General features: G+C 35.1%; 2 protein-coding genes across 2 annotated transcripts; both read right to left on the bottom strand.

Annotated features, from left to right (window-relative positions):
* Positions 1-7: 7 nt before the first annotated feature.
* On the bottom strand, positions 8-2,854 carry LOC121224992 (uncharacterized). Its single transcript, XM_041108653.1, has 2 exons — positions 2,068-2,854; positions 8-177 (listed from the first exon to the last, which is right to left on the bottom strand). The coding sequence occupies exons 1-2, from the start codon at positions 2,852-2,854 to the stop codon at positions 8-10; spliced, it is 957 nt and encodes a 318-aa protein (XP_040964587.1).
* A 1,891-nt stretch (positions 2,855-4,745) lies between these two features.
* LOC121224991 (uncharacterized) lies at positions 4,746-6,569 on the bottom strand. The gene has a single exon (XM_041108652.1). It carries the CDS (start codon positions 6,567-6,569, stop codon positions 4,746-4,748), a length of 1,824 nt encoding a protein of 607 aa, XP_040964586.1.
* Positions 6,570-17,358: the final 10,789 nt, after the last annotated feature.

The following is a 17,358-nucleotide window of genomic DNA, read 5'->3' as shown; positions in this document are numbered from 1 at the left end:
GAAACACTTAATCTGATTGGCCCTCCATTGTGAGCCTCCAAATGCAATCCACTGGATGCAAAATTTGAACCATCTTTCTCCCACTGTAACCCAAGGATAGAAAGACCTGACCTTTTCTCGATCCTCTTTTATCATAATTCAATGATACAGAATGTGAAAACTCTTTGGTCTCCATTCCTAGGGTATCATACCAAAATGCACAATTGTAAAATTTTCTCTAAGAAAACCTCTTCTCATCACTTGGTAATTATTGAAACTATGTCACCAATATGACACCTTGCCATTTTGTTTAATCCATGTTTGGACAACAAAATTTGAAAGGATAGCCCTGACTTAAATTTTTCCTTTTAAAATTAGTGTGTTCTAAACAACAGTCCTGTTCCAGGTTCCTTCATTATTTAGAAGTTTCTAGAGTAATATGCAAAACTCCTTTTACTTGAACATTTAGTCTATTAGTTGTTATTTCAAATGTTTGAAAAAGATTATCGTAATGGACAAAAAAATGTTATTGGAAACAAATCTCGAAATGAATAAGTTAATCAAGATAGCAAATTTTGCTAAGATAAAATGAGAAAAGACGATGGACAAGATGGAATTTTATTAGGAGCAAAGCTTGAGATGAATACATTAATCGAGATAACAAATGTTTGCCAAGATTCAAAATGAATAAGATGACGGCAGGTGCCCAAGATATCGCAGCACGAGTTTCCCTGCATAAGCTTTCTGAAAACCATTCTGAATTTGATATGTGTTTAGGGAATCTGCAAGGTTTTGTCGATACCCCAAGATGTCGTCTACCCTTTCCTTGTTGATTCAGGTATATCGAGACCACCTCATGCCCCAGATCAAAATTTGAGCTACTCCGGTCACCTCATATCTTCTCAAAATTTAAGCCGCCTTTTCAGGTTTTCAACTCAAATCCCCTTTGGTCTCAATGCGCCCTTTACGGGTTTTCACCTCGGCCTCTCCTTCTTTTTTTTTTTGAATGCCCTTTACGGGTTTTCACTTTGGTCCTTCTCCTTCAAGTGAAGTATTTCTTGACTGAATCTGAGTTCACAGGATTTGGCAAGTTTTTACCATCCATCTCGCTCAAGATCAGAGCTCCTCTAGAAAATGCCTTCTTTACAACATAAGGACCTTCCCAATTTGGCATCCATTTTCCTCTAAAATCTTTTTGTAGAGGAAGAATCTTTTTCAACACTAGGTCCCCTTCGTGAAATTCTCTGGGACGAACCTTTTTGTTATAGGCTCGCATCATTCGTTTTTGATACATCTGACCGTGACGAATAGCTTTTAGTCTCTTTTCTTCTATCAAGTTCAGCTGATCATATCGAGATTGAACCCATTCGACCTCATCTAACCTTAGTTCAGTTAATACCCGGAGAGAAGAGATTTCAACTTCTATGGGTAAAACTGCCTCCATCCCGTAGACTAAAGAAAACGGTGTTGCCCCAGTAGAAGTCCTAACAGAGGTACGATACGCCAAGAAAGCGAAAGGTAGTTTCTCGTGCCAGTCCTTGTAGGTTTCAGTCATTTTCCCTACAATCTTCTTGATATTTTTGTTTGCTGCTTCCACGGCCCCATTCATTTTTGGGCGGTATGGTGATGAATTATGGTGTCTGATCTTGAACTGACTACAAACTTCCGCTATTAAGTTGTTGTTCAAGTTCAGCGCATTGTCAGATATGATCCTTTCTGGCATCCCGTACCGACATATAATCTCCTTTTTTAAGAATTTACTGACTGCTGACTTCGTAATGTTAGCATATGAAGCAGCCTCCACCCACTTAGTGAAATAATCAATAACCACAAAGATAAAACGATGCCCATTAGAAGCCTTTGGAGATATTAGCCCGATGACATCTATTCCCCACATGGAAAATGGCCATGGAGAAACCATTACGTGGAGGGGTGAAGGTGGTGCATACATTTTGTCACCATAAATTTGGCATTTATGACACTTTTTGGTGTAACTAATGCAATCCCCTTCCATGGTGGACCAATAGTACCCAAATCTCATAATTTGTCTGGCCATCGTGAAGCCGTTGGCATGCGTTCCGCAGATACCGTCATGCACTTCTTCCAAAATTTCTTTTGCCCCGACAGCATCCACACACCTCAACAATACTTGATCTTTTCCCTTTTTATACAAAATTTCCCCATCTAGGACATAGTCAATGGCTAATCTCCTTAATGTCTTCTTATCATTTTCTGTCGCATGGTCAGGGTACTCACGACTCTTCACATATCGCAATATGTCATGGTACCAAGGGTGATCATCCTTTTCCTCTTCATTGTCAATGTTGCAACAATGGGCTGGAGCCTCATAGATGCTGATCTGGATAGGCTTCATATCTTCTAATTTGTTCACTTTAAACATGGAGGCTAAAGTGGCCAAAGCATCTGCCATCTGGTTTTCATCTCGTGGGATGTAACTAAAGGTGACATTATCAAATTCCTCAATCAACTCCATAACCAATTTTCGATAGCGGACCAACTTCGGGTCTCTTGTTTCCCATTCCCCTTTGAGTTGGTAAATTACTAATGCAGAGTCCCCGTATACCTCTAGCACCTTAACTTTCCGCTCTATGGCTGCCCGGATGCCCATAATGCAAGCTTCATACTCAGCCATGTTATTTGTGCAGTCAAAGTCCAATTTGCTAGTGAAAGGATAATAATCTCCACTAGGAGACACGAGTATTGCCCCAATTCCGTTGCCTATAGCATTTGAAGCTCCGACAAAACTCAACTTCCAAGGACCACCTTCTTGGTAATCTTTCTCTACAGTTGCAACATACATCAAATCCTCATTTGGGAAATCGAAGTTCAATGGCTCATAATCATCCAGAGCCATACTTGTTAGGAATTCCGCTATTGCACTCCCTTTGACCGCCTTCTGGTTCACATAGACTATGTCAAATTCAGATAGAAGAATTTGCCATCGGGCCATTCTTCCATTCAGAGCGGTTGACTCCATCAAGTATTTCAGAGGGTCCAATTTGGAGATTAACCAGGTCGTATGGTACAACATGTACTGTCTCAGTCTCTGAGTTGTCCAGATTAGGGCACATCATAATTTCTCGATTGGTGAATATCTTGTTTCGCATTCGGTGAACTTCTTACTGAGATAGTAAATTGCTCTTTCCTTTCGTCCTGATTCATCATGTTGACCAAGCACGTATCCCATGGAATTTTCAAACACTGTCAAATACAGTATGAGCGGTTTGTCTGGGAAGGGTAGAATCAGCACTGGGGCGTTGGACAAGTAATACTTAATCTTGTCAAAAGCTTTTTGGCACTCCTCATCCCATACTCCCGGATTATGTTTCTTAAAGAGACGAAAGATGGGGTCGCATTTCTCCGTTAACTGTGAAATGAACCTGGCAATATAGTTCAATCTTCCTAGGAAACCTCGAACTTCATTCTGAGTGCACGGCGGAAGCAATTCTTATATGGCCTTGACTTTATCTGGGTCAATCTCAATCCCTCTTTCACTGACTACAAACCCTAGCAACTTTCCCGATCTAGCTCCGAAAGTACATTTGGCTGGGTTAAGCTTTAGTTGGAACTTTCTTAACCGTATAAAGAGTTTTCTTAAGACTTGTACATGCTCCTCATCTGTTCTAGATTTTGCAATTATGTCATCCACATAGATTTCTATTTCTCAATGCATCATATCATGGAAAAGGGCCACCATGGCTTTTTGGTATGTAGCTCCCGCATTTTTCAATCCAAATGGCATCATTTTATAGCAGAAAGTTCCCCATAGGGTTATGAATGTAGTTTTCTTTATATCATCAGGATGCAGCTTAATTTGGTTATATCCCGAGAAGTCATCCATAAAAGAAAACAGTGAGTGTCCCACCGTGTTATCTACCAGAGTGTCGATATGAGGCAAGGGAAAATTATCCTTTGGGCTAGCTTTATTTAAGTCTCTGTAATCTACACACATTCGTACCTTTCCATCTTTCTTAAGGACGGGTACGATGTTGGCTACCCACTCAGAATATTTGACCACTTGCAGGAATCCAGCATCGAATTGCTTTTGCACCTCCTCTTTTATTTTCAATACAACATCAAGCCTTATTCTTCGGAGTTTTTGCTGAACCGGCTTGCAATCTTCCTTTATAGGAAGATGGTGAACTACAATATCCGTATTTAAGCCAGGCATATCCTGATACGACCATGCGAAGACATCTTTGAACTCTCGAAGCAATTCAATGAGGTTTTGTTTTACTTCTTCAGTTATGCATGTGCCAATCTTCACCACCTTTCCCTCTTCCAGGATCACCGTCTCTATCGTCTCTTCGTGAGGTAGGATTTGTTTCCCTTCCTGCTCTACCATCCTCAACAAGTCCGGAGATAGGTTGCAATCTATGTTATCTTCAAAATCTTGAGATTCCTCTAAACACATCTCTCGTTCAAAAGGGTTCTCTAAGTTCATAGTAGAGTCATTCATGTCATCGATATCTTGGAACCTGTTATAAGTACCAAAGAATGTACAAGGAATGTATGAATTTAAGGATTCTTATTTAGTATGGCCATGAATGAAAGAATGATTTGGAATATAAGCATCCAAGATGACTATTCGAAAGAATGAAAAGAATTTTAAAAGAATATATACTCAAAAAAGAAAATGCGAAGATATATTTCATTGAAGTTATAATGTTCAAATATAAGCTCATTTCAGTTCACAAAAGGTTTTCATTTTCTCTAGGCTTAGAACAATTAGTATGTTTTGAATATTACTCTGGAAAAGCTCTAAAAACTTCAGGCATTTCCTCTGCAGTCCAATTGTTTAAAACACTCCCAGGTTCAAAGGGATAGATGCCTGATGTACTTCCTTCTTCAGATTCTTCTTCAAATATGGCATTGATGTTCAGGTTTCCTAACATTTCCTCTGTGGTCTTCCTTCTTAGATTCCTCAGACTAGAATACATGGTTCCTCCCGATACGAAGGTCCTAGATATGTGGGGGAAAGCCATAGGTTCCCAATCAACTTCTTCTCCGTTCAAACGCGCCTTCCTCCTCTCTTGTCTTTTCTCTAACTCTTTCCTTCTTTGCCTAGCATTTGGTTTAAATCCTAAACCAAAGCGGTCCTGTTTGTCTTTCACCATTGGTGCCTCTATTCTTCTTTGAAGGCATCTTCCCAGTCCTCTTCCAAGCACAGCTCCTTTCCCAACTGTCATTTGTAATCCCACCTTCGTGGCTCTAGACACGCTGAGCATTGGGATCCTCTTTCCCTCAATAACATAGGTCGCATTTACGAACTCTAAGGATCGAAAGGAACATTCGATCACCTCATCATCTGTTCCCAAATATGGTGCGTCACTGGTTACTGATGCAATAATGTCTTCCTCAGCGTCGATCGTAACTAACCGGCCTTTTGTCACTAATTTTAACTTCTGGTGCAATGATGAAGGCACCGCCCCTGCTGAATGAATCCATGGTGTTTCCAGCAAGTAATTATACGAAGGCTTGATATCCATCACTAAGAAATCTACTTCGTATGTATTCGGGCCAATCAATAGGGGTATTTCTATTCTTCTCATCACCTTTCTTTTGGTACCATCAAATGCCCTCACTATATTCTGGCATGATTTCATGTGGGAACTATCCACCGGTAACCTATTTAAGGTAGATAGGGGTAAAACATTCAAGGCTGATCCATTATCAATTAGCACTCCCGCTAACGTATACTCCCCGCAACGAGCAGTGATATGTAATGCTTTGGTGGCTCCTCTTCCCCCCGGCGGTATTTCATCATCATTAAAGAAAATAAAATTGTCGGCACTGATATTGTTAACCAAACGGTCTAACTTATTCACTGAGATATCGCTAGCGACATAAGTTTCATTTAGCACATTAATCAAAGCATTATGATGTACCTCTGAACTTAAAAGCAATTCAAGCACCGAGATACGAGTCGGTTGCTTATGTAATTGTTCTACCACGCTGTACTCGCTATGTTTTAAGAATTTTAGAAATTCTTTAGCCTCATTTTCAGTTACCGGCTGATTAAAACGCGGCTCAATTTTGTCTGCTTTTGCTTTTCCCAATTCAACCGCTAAGGCTTTTCCTTTTCCAGATTCCACTCTTGCGTTTGCCGGATCATAGCATTTTCCACTTCGTGTATAGAATCCTTCATCCTCTCCTGAAGCATTTACCAAGCTTTCTTCTCCTGGGATTGTTACATTGCAGTCGTAATTCCAATGAACCTTTTTGCTATCCTTGTAGGGAGAGGATACAGGTTTTTGGATTATGACCTTTGGTGCTATTTGTATTCTAGATTCTCTGCTCATTGGTTTTAAAATAATCACCACCGGGTGATTAGCCTTTTGGGCTTTCCCCGTAGATCCTTCTTCTGCAGCATAAACCTCTCCTTCTTCTAGTCCCTTAATCTCTTCATAAAAATCCAACTCTTTGTTATCCATTAAGTTTTGCACCATGGTTCTGAACTCGGTGCATTCTTGGATGTCATGGCTTTCTCCTGCATGGAACTCACAAAACTTCCTTACTCCTTCAGGCTTTTCTATTGAACCTTGCTTGATGAGACCTCTTTTCATCATTTGTTTCCAAACCCATTCAAGGGGGGTCTTTATCTCTACTATGTTGGCTTTGACTCTCCTTCCTCCATACTCAATTATCGCATTCACCCTTTTATTATCATGGTTGGGCAACAGATTCTCTACTACATTCGGTCCTGATGAGTCGCCAATCTTTACGATCCCCAAATTGATAAGTTTTTCAACTAACTTCTTGAATGCAGTGCAGTTCTCAATCGAGTGCCCCTTAGTCCCCGCGTGATACTCACATTGGGCGTTTGCATCATACTACTTAGGGTATGGAGGTTGCATTGGTTTCAGGTAAAATGGAGACACCGCATGTGCATCGAATAAGTTCTGGTACAATTCCCTATACGTCACTGGGATGGGTGTGAATTGAGGTCTCTCTACGTTCGACCTTTGATTAGATTCATGTTTCGAAGAACCTTGCTGATTAGCGGTTACTGCTCTGGCTTTCCCCACCGTGATTGATTTAGAATGGTCCCTGTTAAACACACTTGCATTGTTTATCTCATGCTCTTTTTTTCTTGGTGCTGACCTTTTAGTACTTTCTCCCGCTTCTATCTTGCCGCATCTTATAGCATTCTCTATCATTTCTCCAGACATCACTATGTCTGAAAAGATTTTAGTGGCACTGCCCAACATGTGACTGAGAAATGGAGCCTTTAGAGTATTGATAAAAAGCATAGTTATCTCTTTCTCTAAAAGCGGTGGTTGAACTTGCTCAACCACTTCCCTCCATCTCTGAGCATATTACCGGAAACTCTCATTAGGCTTCTTTTCCATGTTTTGCAATACAATTCGATCGGGTGCTATATCCATCACGTGTCTATACTGCTTCATAAAGGCTTGCGCCAAATCCTTCTATGAATAAATGTTGGCCCGACTTAATTGGTTGTACCATCTAGCCGCTGACCCGATCAAACTGTCCTGGAAGCAATGAATCAGCAATGGGTCATTGTTGATGTATCCTGTCATCCTCCTACAAAACATAGTAATATGGGCTTCGGGGCAATTGGTCCCGTTGTACTTCTCAAAATCTGGCATTTTAAATTTGGGAGGGAGCACCAGATTAGGTACCAGACTCAAATCTTTAGCATCCATTCCTCGATGGTAATCGGCATTTTCCAGGGCTTGAAATTTCTCCTCTAACCATTTACATTGGTCTTCTAATTGTTTTGACAGGTCTACTATTGTCTTCTTTATTTCTCCTGTGTCGTCGAGATCCGAAACCACGGGATTAATAGGATTATCCCCGGGATTAGAACCCGAACCTGTTGGGAAGTTCATCAATGCTGGGGCACCAACTTGGTATTGGGATCTAATGGTGACAGGTACCCTCTGTGGGTACATCCCTGGTTGCGTCTGGACATTAGTTGGGGCGAAACCTGGAGGGTAGGCAGGGTCTTCGTGATCATCCCCAGAATTTATCGCGGGGCTCTTCCCCTTATCGTGCCCCCCAGCCGTTAACTGTTTTAATTGATTCAATAATTCTCTTTGGGATGCTTCCATATCTTGCTGCAGTTTGGCTAGTTTTTCTTGCATCTGAGCTTGTATCTATTCTTGCAATTGCTCTAATTTCTCTAGTCTTTGATCTATTTCTTTGGTTCTCCGGCGAGTACCGTAATGATATCTAGTTGACAGATTTTCGTTGATTTCCAGGGTAACTGTTATTAATTAGAGCTCTTTATTATTATTATTATTATTTGGAACTTTAATGCATATGATAAAAATGCAATGCAGATGAATGAATGCAAAGAAAAGGCATTGATTCTAATTCAATTTCATTAGAAAAACTTGACTAGAAAATAAATTTCTTTACATAAAGTGGATTACATATACGGCTTTGCCTTTATGCTCAAAGCCTTAACCCTCTTAAGGAGCCAAGCTAACTCTCGACCCCGACTTGACTCTGACTCATATTTCAAACTCAGTATATCAGCCTGAACCGCTAAGGTTTGCAGATGGTCAGCCACTTCCCGCACTTGAGTCACAGCTTCGTCCATAACGTAATCTCTATCTCTAATCTAACTTTGAAGATGATGGAGTTGCTCTTGGTACTGTTCATTACGTCTTTCAAGAAGTTCTACTCGTAATTCAGAATTTCGCAATGCGTCTTCAAGTTCTTCTATCTTTTTCTTCAATTCTTCAATTTTGCTCAAACTTACTCTCAGCTCGATCATAGAGTTACGACTACGGCACAAGTGAAGCGACCTTTCCAACTCAGCTATCTGGGCTTTTAATCTTACTTCTTCATTTCGGCATTCTAACAAATTTTTTTCCAAAACGCTTTCTCGAGCTCAGGCGTCTTGAAATTTCTTTTCCCACTGAACAGCTTTGGCCTTTTCTTCCTTGATCTCTTGTCGCCATTGCTCTGATGTTTTACCTAAACCCGTAGTTCTCAGTGACGAACGTAGCTTCTTACAATCTGTTTTTAGACTATCTAAATCCTCTTCGGCCTTGTTCTTCCCTTTCCTCAATTTTTCAGCTTCCAACTTGTGGATATCGACATCTAGTCCTAAACGCATCTTTTCCTCTTCTAGCTGCTCTATCTTCTTTTCCAATTCCAAACTTCGTTTTTCAAAGTCCTGTTTGATGATCTCTAATTCTGATGGAACTACTTGCAAATGCTCCTCTATGGATCGAACGCAATCTTCTCTTGGCCCGGGGATGTTATCATTAATCCTCTTACTTCGCCATCCATGATACTCGGGGGTCGTCATTGCTCCCACGGTAAATCGTTTCATCCGATGAGTTTGCCTCCAAGCATTGGTCATCTCTCGAATCTTCTTCTTGTAACCATCATCTTTATACGAAAACTCGCACTGAGCTAGTCCTTGGGTGGCAGGCACGAGCTGTCTTGACCCATATTGTTTCAGTACCATCAATGGCGCATAGCCAACAGCTCCCCAAATCCCAAGTAAAGGGACCCAGTTGAAATTCCCACATCGATACAAGATCTCATCAGGCACCATCCAAGGAGCTTTCCATTCAACATCTTCATCTTTGAGATTTTGAAGAATCGCTATCCATCTTTCCACGGTAATGTTGTCACGTCTCGGCATGGCTGCTAATTCCTTCAGTGGAGAATAATTCTTGGAGAATACTCGGTAAGAAACTTTATCCACTTTCTAGAAGTGACTGTGGAACCATACTAACAAGAGATGTGCACATCCAATGAATCTTCCCTCCCCCGCGCTTCGGCACACACTTAAAGATCTAAATGTCTCGGTCAAAATTGCTAGAACAGGTGTGACCCTCTTGTCCAGTCGATCAAACAAATCAGTAACTGCCTCGTCTATATATCCCAACGCTCTAGGGAAAATCATCAGCCCATAAATGCCCAAAGTAAAAACATCGACTCTTTTCTTTGTATCAGGGTGAGCTAAAATCAAATCACGCAGACTTCTCCAAGGAATACATTTGTTTTCCCCTTTTTGTTTGACCCGTGCTAAGACCCATTGCTCACTCATTCCCAAGATGTTCACTAGCTTCTTCACAAAAGTCGGGACATTGACAGCTTTAGAATAGACTTTATCTGCCTGAACCTTAGGCAATGCAGTAAGGCTGTATATTCCTCTATGGTAGGCACCAATCTATCTCCCCAAAAGTAAAGCAACTATAAGAGGGATTCCAAAATTGGGCCAGAGCTCGAAACAAATGCTCGTCCACTTTAATATCAAGCAAATAAGGCAAGTCACCATAATTAGAGTAAAACAATTGTTTGACTTCATCATCCCACCGGGCCCATATTTCTTTCAACTCCCAGAAATTATTCTGAGTTACATTGATATAAGTGAAGTCCGATAACTCTGATGTGTACCCTTCCGTCAAGCTGTCTCCTTTCTCGAGTTGCGTTTTTTCTGACCATATTCGGACAACCGCATTATCTTCCACTTTATCAAGAAATTCACTTTCCATGATTAGCTTTCTATCTAGTAACCGAATGTGAATCAACGCCTTTTATAATGAAATGCCATGTATGCCATACAGTCAAAACAAAACACAATAAATCAGTATAAGAATAAAATCCAATACAAGCAATAAATAATAAAGCACCTATTTAGGTATATACTAGGGGTTTGAAGTGATTCTACCTAGGGTGGGTTCCTAAGGTTCACTATATGTGGTTTGGCTTCTAAAGAAAAGGTACCCGAACCAGCAGATTCCTCGATCCTCACCTATTATAGGCTCATACGGACCGAGTTCGGTTCAGGGGAATACATTTCCCTATGGCTGCACGGAGATGAAAATCTCATGAAGACATAGGTACGGATGTATCCCGAAAGCGATCCACTATCCTGCACGGAGGTGAAAACCTCACGAAGGACTAGCTTCTCACTCCCACTTAAAAGGTGTGACCAACGGTCATGCAATGCAATGTAGAAAGATATAAAAATTTAAAATACAAAACATGATAAAAACTATAACTCAAAACAAATGAAATGCAATGAGAGGATCGTATATTTAAATCAAATTTTCAACTTTCGACAAAAAGACAAGAAATAATCAACTCGTGGCTTGACTCTCTTATTTAAAGTCCCCAGTGGAGTCGCCAAACTGTTGACACCATTTTTTTGATTGAAAACGGGGTCGACTTGGGTTTTAAAAATGAAAACGGGAGTCGCCACCAATCCTTTTTAATGAGGTGTGATTGGATCACCTCGAAAAGTGGTTGTTTTTAATAAACGGTTTGATTTTATTAAAACAACGATTTTGGTCCACGAAATTCAGAAAACGGGTTCGGGAGTCGATTACGTACGAGGAAGGATTAGCACCCTCGTAACGCCCAAAATTGGTACCTAGTTGATTATTTAATGTCTTAATGTCGAAAATTGATAACTTTGAAGAATTTTAAAAAATACGATCCTTTGTCTTAAAATGACTTGTATAAAATAGGTTGCTTGTAAAAAAAAACTCCTACGATAAAAATTAAAAAAGGATATTCAATTATTCGAGTCAGATGAGGAAATCGCAACCCAATACATTGGGGCACCATTTCTCAACATTCCGAACATTGAATATTGCCTTGGTTGTTTTTAAGAAAATCCTCATCTCGAAAAAACAACGTGTCACATCCAATGCGTTAGGACAAGACATATTGAATTCCCAATAATGAGCTTTTATTTATTTATTTTTAAAAAAGTAACCTCGATTATTTAGATTCAACAAAGAAAATCGGAACCCAATACGTTAGGGCTCGATTCTCTCGAAGATCCTAAATACCGAGTGTTGCTTTTATTTTGAAATTTTTATTCTTGATAAATTCGAGTAAAATGGATGTAAAATAATGATAATGATGTCAATGTAAATAAAATGATACAAGCAAAACAATAAATAATAAAAACAATCATACGGGCAATGTAACAAATAATTAAGAACTAAAGTAAGAAAACAAACAATAATAAACATGCAAATAAATGAGCAAAATTAACAACATGGTGCAAATATAAAAATATATAAACACACACACACACATATATATATAAATAAAACAATGAGAATATGAAAAACATGTGTATGTGTACATATTTCAGAATTATTGTACATTAAAAATTATGTAAGTGTATGTACATACATATATACATATATAATAATCATTAAATATATAAAAGTATATATGTGTAAGTATATGTTAGTCATAAAATGTAAAGAATATATACAAGTTATATTTTGAAAGTATAAAGTATATGTAAGTGTATATATATATATTTATGAAAATGAAGTATAGACATGTATATAGGTATATATAAATAAAATATAGAAACAAATATGTGTATGCATATACATAAAATATACATAGGTATATGTACATATATTATGAAAATAAAGCTAAAATAATAATAAATAAATAAAAATTAGTTAAGGCATTAATAAGATTGTAATGACTAAATAAATGGGAAATAAAACCAATAACAATGAATAACAATAACGATAATAACATTAAAATAATGAACACAGTCATAAATTACTAAAAGGGACTAAATTAAAGTAAAAGCAAAAATATTGGGCAAATTCAAAATAAAAGGGACTAAATTACAAAGCGCGCCAAAAGGGAAGGGATCAAATGGACAAATAACCCTACCGCCTCAAAACGCAGCGCAGCAGTGGGCCGGATTGAAATAAAATTAAAATTATAGGGCTCGATTAAAAATAAAAGGAAATAGCGAAAAGGACCGAATTGCAATGCGCTTTAATATTGGAGGGACTGCGCGCATAAATAACCCATTTGGCGAAAACACGCGCATCCTCCCCTGGGTCGGGTCAACGCGCGGGTTATGGGGTAAAACGACGTCGTTTTGGGGCCAGATGAAACAAGCCAAAACGGTGTCGTTTCCAGGCGCTATAAAAACAAATTTTTTTTTCTTTTCTTAAAAAAGAAACTCAAAAACTCTCTCAAGCCCTTCTGGGCAATCCGATTTCTGGCCTTAGGTCCGGCCGTCGGCCACCGCGCCGGTGACCGGTCGCCGGCGATGGCGCCGCCGTCCGCGGTGGCCGAAAAATTCAAAAAAAACCCACTTTGTCCCCTTTTCCGAGTAAGGTTCGTATTCGAGGCTAGAAAAGCCGAAATCCCAGCGAAAAGAGACCGAAAATGGAAGAGACCCTTTGGTTCTTCCTCCTCTCCTCCGCCGAAATCAGGTAAAACTCTCCTCTTTATTTTTATTTTATATATTATTATGTATATTGATTAAATGAAAAATGAGAAGAGAAAGAAACAATGTAGAAAACTGAAATAAAACAAAAATAAGAAAAAAAAAGTCGGAAAAATCAAAGTAAATCACCTTAAAAAACTTTTTTATTTCTTCCAATTTGTTTTTCCCCAAAAGCCCCTTACAATGTTGATATTCGGCTATTTATAGCCCATTACATCCATTTTTTTACAATTTTCCTACTGTTATTGTACTTGCTGTTGCGTATGCTCTTCCTTGCAGGTGCCAGAGGAGTCGGTGGTGGTGGTTACGGCGGTAGCAGGGGGCAGGTAAGGATGTTGGTGGCTGCAACGTTAGGCTAGGGTTTCAGTTCTGAAACCCTAGTTTGACTAATCTTTTTGGGTCAGATTTGGGGTTTGGGCTGGATATTGGGTTTGGGGTATTGGGTTAGACTAGTTGGGTTTAATTGTTTTTGTTTTGTTTGTTGGGTTCGGGCAAATGGGCTTGTACAATTATCAAACATAATTAAAAAATTTAACTGTTGAAAATTTTCATTCTCAATGAAATGAAAATTTTTAATAATTTATCACCTTTAAATTTGTAAAAAATGATTTTGAGAAGTACTTATTAAAAGTTTGATTTATGATTTAAGTATTTAGTATTACTATCAAAAAGGGTTTTATGAGAAATAAAATGATCATTTTAGACATGATATTATAAAGTAACAAATTTACATTCAAATAATGTTTAAATTAGTTAATATTATGATATTTTAGTAAGAATATAAAAAATAATTTATTATAATTTGTTGTTAATATTTTAATATATGAATATAAATTTTAAACATTTTTAAAAAATTAATATTAATTATTTATAAAATTTAGTTCGAATATATAAACTATATTTTAAATATTAAAATATAAACAATAAAAATTTAAATAGAAAAGGAATTACATACCTAATATAAATATTATATAAAATACTTTATAATGGTTAAAATGGTCATTTGTTCTTAAAAGCACTTTTGCCAAAAGCAAAAGTTAGAAAAACAAAATATACACTTCTGACTCCAAAAATAAGTTGTATATATATTTAGTATTGCTTATGACTCCAAAAAAGTTTTCGACCTCAAAAGCAGTTTTAAGAAGTTATGCTAAACTTATATAATTGACTTATCCAACCCCACACCAAATATGAGATGTATACTGGTATATTATAATTTGAAAGATATTTTATGATTTTTTATATATAAAAAAAGATATTTATGATATTTAATTATTTTAAAAGGCGTGATTTAAAAAAATGTTAATTTTAAAAAATATTTAGGATTTTGGATCGATTTTTGAGATATTTAGGGAAATAAGTTAATTTTGGAGAGAAACAAAAAAACACATTTTGCAAGGAATGTTTTATGCTGCCCCGTAGGATACGTTTTCATTGACATTTCACTATCTTTTTGACACATCAGTTCCTTTGGTCAGATGTTAGTGGTTTTTTTTCTTTAAGTCCCTGGTCCAATTCATCTCCTACTCACATTTGTATTTTAATTTCATGTTGTTTCAAGCTTCTTCTTCTTTTAATTATTGTTTGTAACACATTAGCTTCTTTAATTAGATGGTTAATTAATAGTGATTTTATTCTTAAAGCCCAAGTTTAATTTTTTTGAGCACATTTTTATTTTTTATTTCATATTGTTTCAACCTTTTTTTAATTAATAAATATAATTTTCAAGTTTCTTTAATTCATCAGTTTAATTAATAACTCTTTTATTTATAAAATCAAATAATTATTGTCAAATATCATTATTTTTAGTATTATATATTTTTTTATGTGTTTGAAATAATTATTTGAAATATTTCACACGTAAAAACATTTGAAATATCATACCATAATGTAGATGAAAAAAATGATATTTGAAATATTTTACATATAAAAATAATAATGGTTTTTGAAATAATTATTTAATTTTATAATATTAGAAAACACCATACCCACAATCTAGGTGGAGAAAATACATATTTGACATATAAATATTATATATAAAGAAAAATATATAAAAAAAATTAGTTGATGTTTTTAAAAAATAAAATATATTTATGATAAATATCAATTTTACCAAAAATATATTTTTATTATATAATGTGTAATAATTATTTGATTTTATAAATAAAAGATTTATTAGTTAAAAAGATGAATTAAAAATAGAAAAACTTGAAAAGAATATATTTATTATTATTTAACCATCTAACTAAAAGAGCTAATGTGTTAAAAGTAGTAATTAAAAATAAAAGCAAAGCTTGGAACAACATGAAATAAAAATACAAATGTGAGTAAGAGATGAATTGAACCCAAGACTCAAGGACAAAACTATTAACATTTAACCATTTGGCCAAAAAAATTTATATGTTAAAAGAGTCAGAAAGCGCTTCCATTTTCCTAATTCTTTTTTATTTTGGCATTTTCAACAATTTTAGCCCCCGAAAAGACTATTATATTATTCAATTTTTGACAGAAATAAGATATTTTTCGTGTTTGTTTTATTGTCTATAGAGAATAATTTTTTCGAGTTTAAGTTTAAGTTTAAGTTGACTGCTTCTATTTTTAATATTATGATTTTTTTTCTCTTTTTTGATACAATATTGGGATGGAAATAATGGTAACATGTTTGAACTTGAGTTTTTTTTTTCTCTTTTAAACCGTAATTTTTTTTAAATTTTTTTTAGAAAACCAATTCATTTAATATAAATTTTTTTATTATAAAAATTTAACTTTAGTTGAAATGATAAAATTGAGATGGTGAAAATTATATAATGTTTAGGTTTAAATATTGTATTTCTAGTTATATGTATATATATATATCTAAATCTATCAAATATACAAGACATAAAAATTTTTAAACTCTACAAATAATCGAGGATATCATCTGTTTGGAATATTTTTAAAACAAATCGGTAAAATATGTTTCTAAAGAAAAACATTTGAATTCTTTAAAAGTAGAAAATGTATATGTAATAAATGAAGCTTTAAAATTATATATAATTTATTATTATAAATTTTAGGGATAATGTCATATTTGATATTTGTACTTTTATAAAATGTCTAATGTGATACATAAATTATCAATATGTGTTTTATTATAATACTTTAAGTTAAATAATTAAACCAATCAATGAATATTCGAAATGTGTTTTATTATAACATTATTTGAAAAATTAAATAAAGAAAAAAAAATTGAACTAAATTAAAAAAAACAAATAACTAAACGTATGGTTAATGCTAAACTTTCATAAGCAACAAAATGTCATATTTTCCATTTAAACCAAAAAAATAGTAAATTTATATAAGCAAAAATGTCTTTTTTTTTGGTTTAACCAAATAGTAATATTCTTCAATGAGTTATCCATTTGAAATAATATTTTTAATTAATTTTTAAATATTTTTTATTATCCTTCACGTAAGTTTAGCGTTTACTTTTTTTTTATTAATCATATGTTTAGTTGTTTATTTTTTAATTTAATTTTTTTTATTTTACTTAGTTTTTCGCGTAATATTATATTATTTATGTGTGCTTGATGATTTGAAAAGAAAAATTTTGTATCAAATTTTCATTGGTTGGTTCAACAACTTACCACCAGTATTAACTTCAGTTACAAAAACAAAATCCATATTAATAGTTCAAGTATTAGATTGAATATTTTAAAACTGTCAACAATTACGAATTCAGAATTGTAGTAATGGAAGCAAGATCAAGCCATATATATTGCATTTTTTTATTAGAATTTGAGAATTTGTTGGATTTATATATTTAGAGTTAATTACACTATTTATCTTTAAAGTATAGTTTTTATTCTAAATTCATCTTCAAACTTCAAAATGTTTTAATTATATTTAAACTATTGGTACTACATTAATTATGTCTTTCGATTATTTAAATTATTAATTTAATTGTTAAATTATATATCAAATTTTATGTAATATAGTTTAAAACAAAAAATAAAAGTGAATATTGTAAAAATGGATATAGTCAAAACATTTTGAAATTTGAGGATCAAATTAAAATAAAAATCATAATTTAAGGATGTTAAATGGAATTAACTCTTTTCAAAATTAACCTTTTATAAGAAAGAAGTTTAGAAAGTCAC

The sequence above is a fragment of the Gossypium hirsutum genome, chromosome D13 (assembly GCF_007990345.1).
Source record: "Gossypium hirsutum isolate 1008001.06 chromosome D13, Gossypium_hirsutum_v2.1, whole genome shotgun sequence".
In the NCBI taxonomy this organism is placed as follows: domain Eukaryota; kingdom Viridiplantae; phylum Streptophyta; class Magnoliopsida; order Malvales; family Malvaceae; genus Gossypium; species Gossypium hirsutum.
This window is presented reverse-complemented; position numbering and strand designations above follow the sequence as displayed.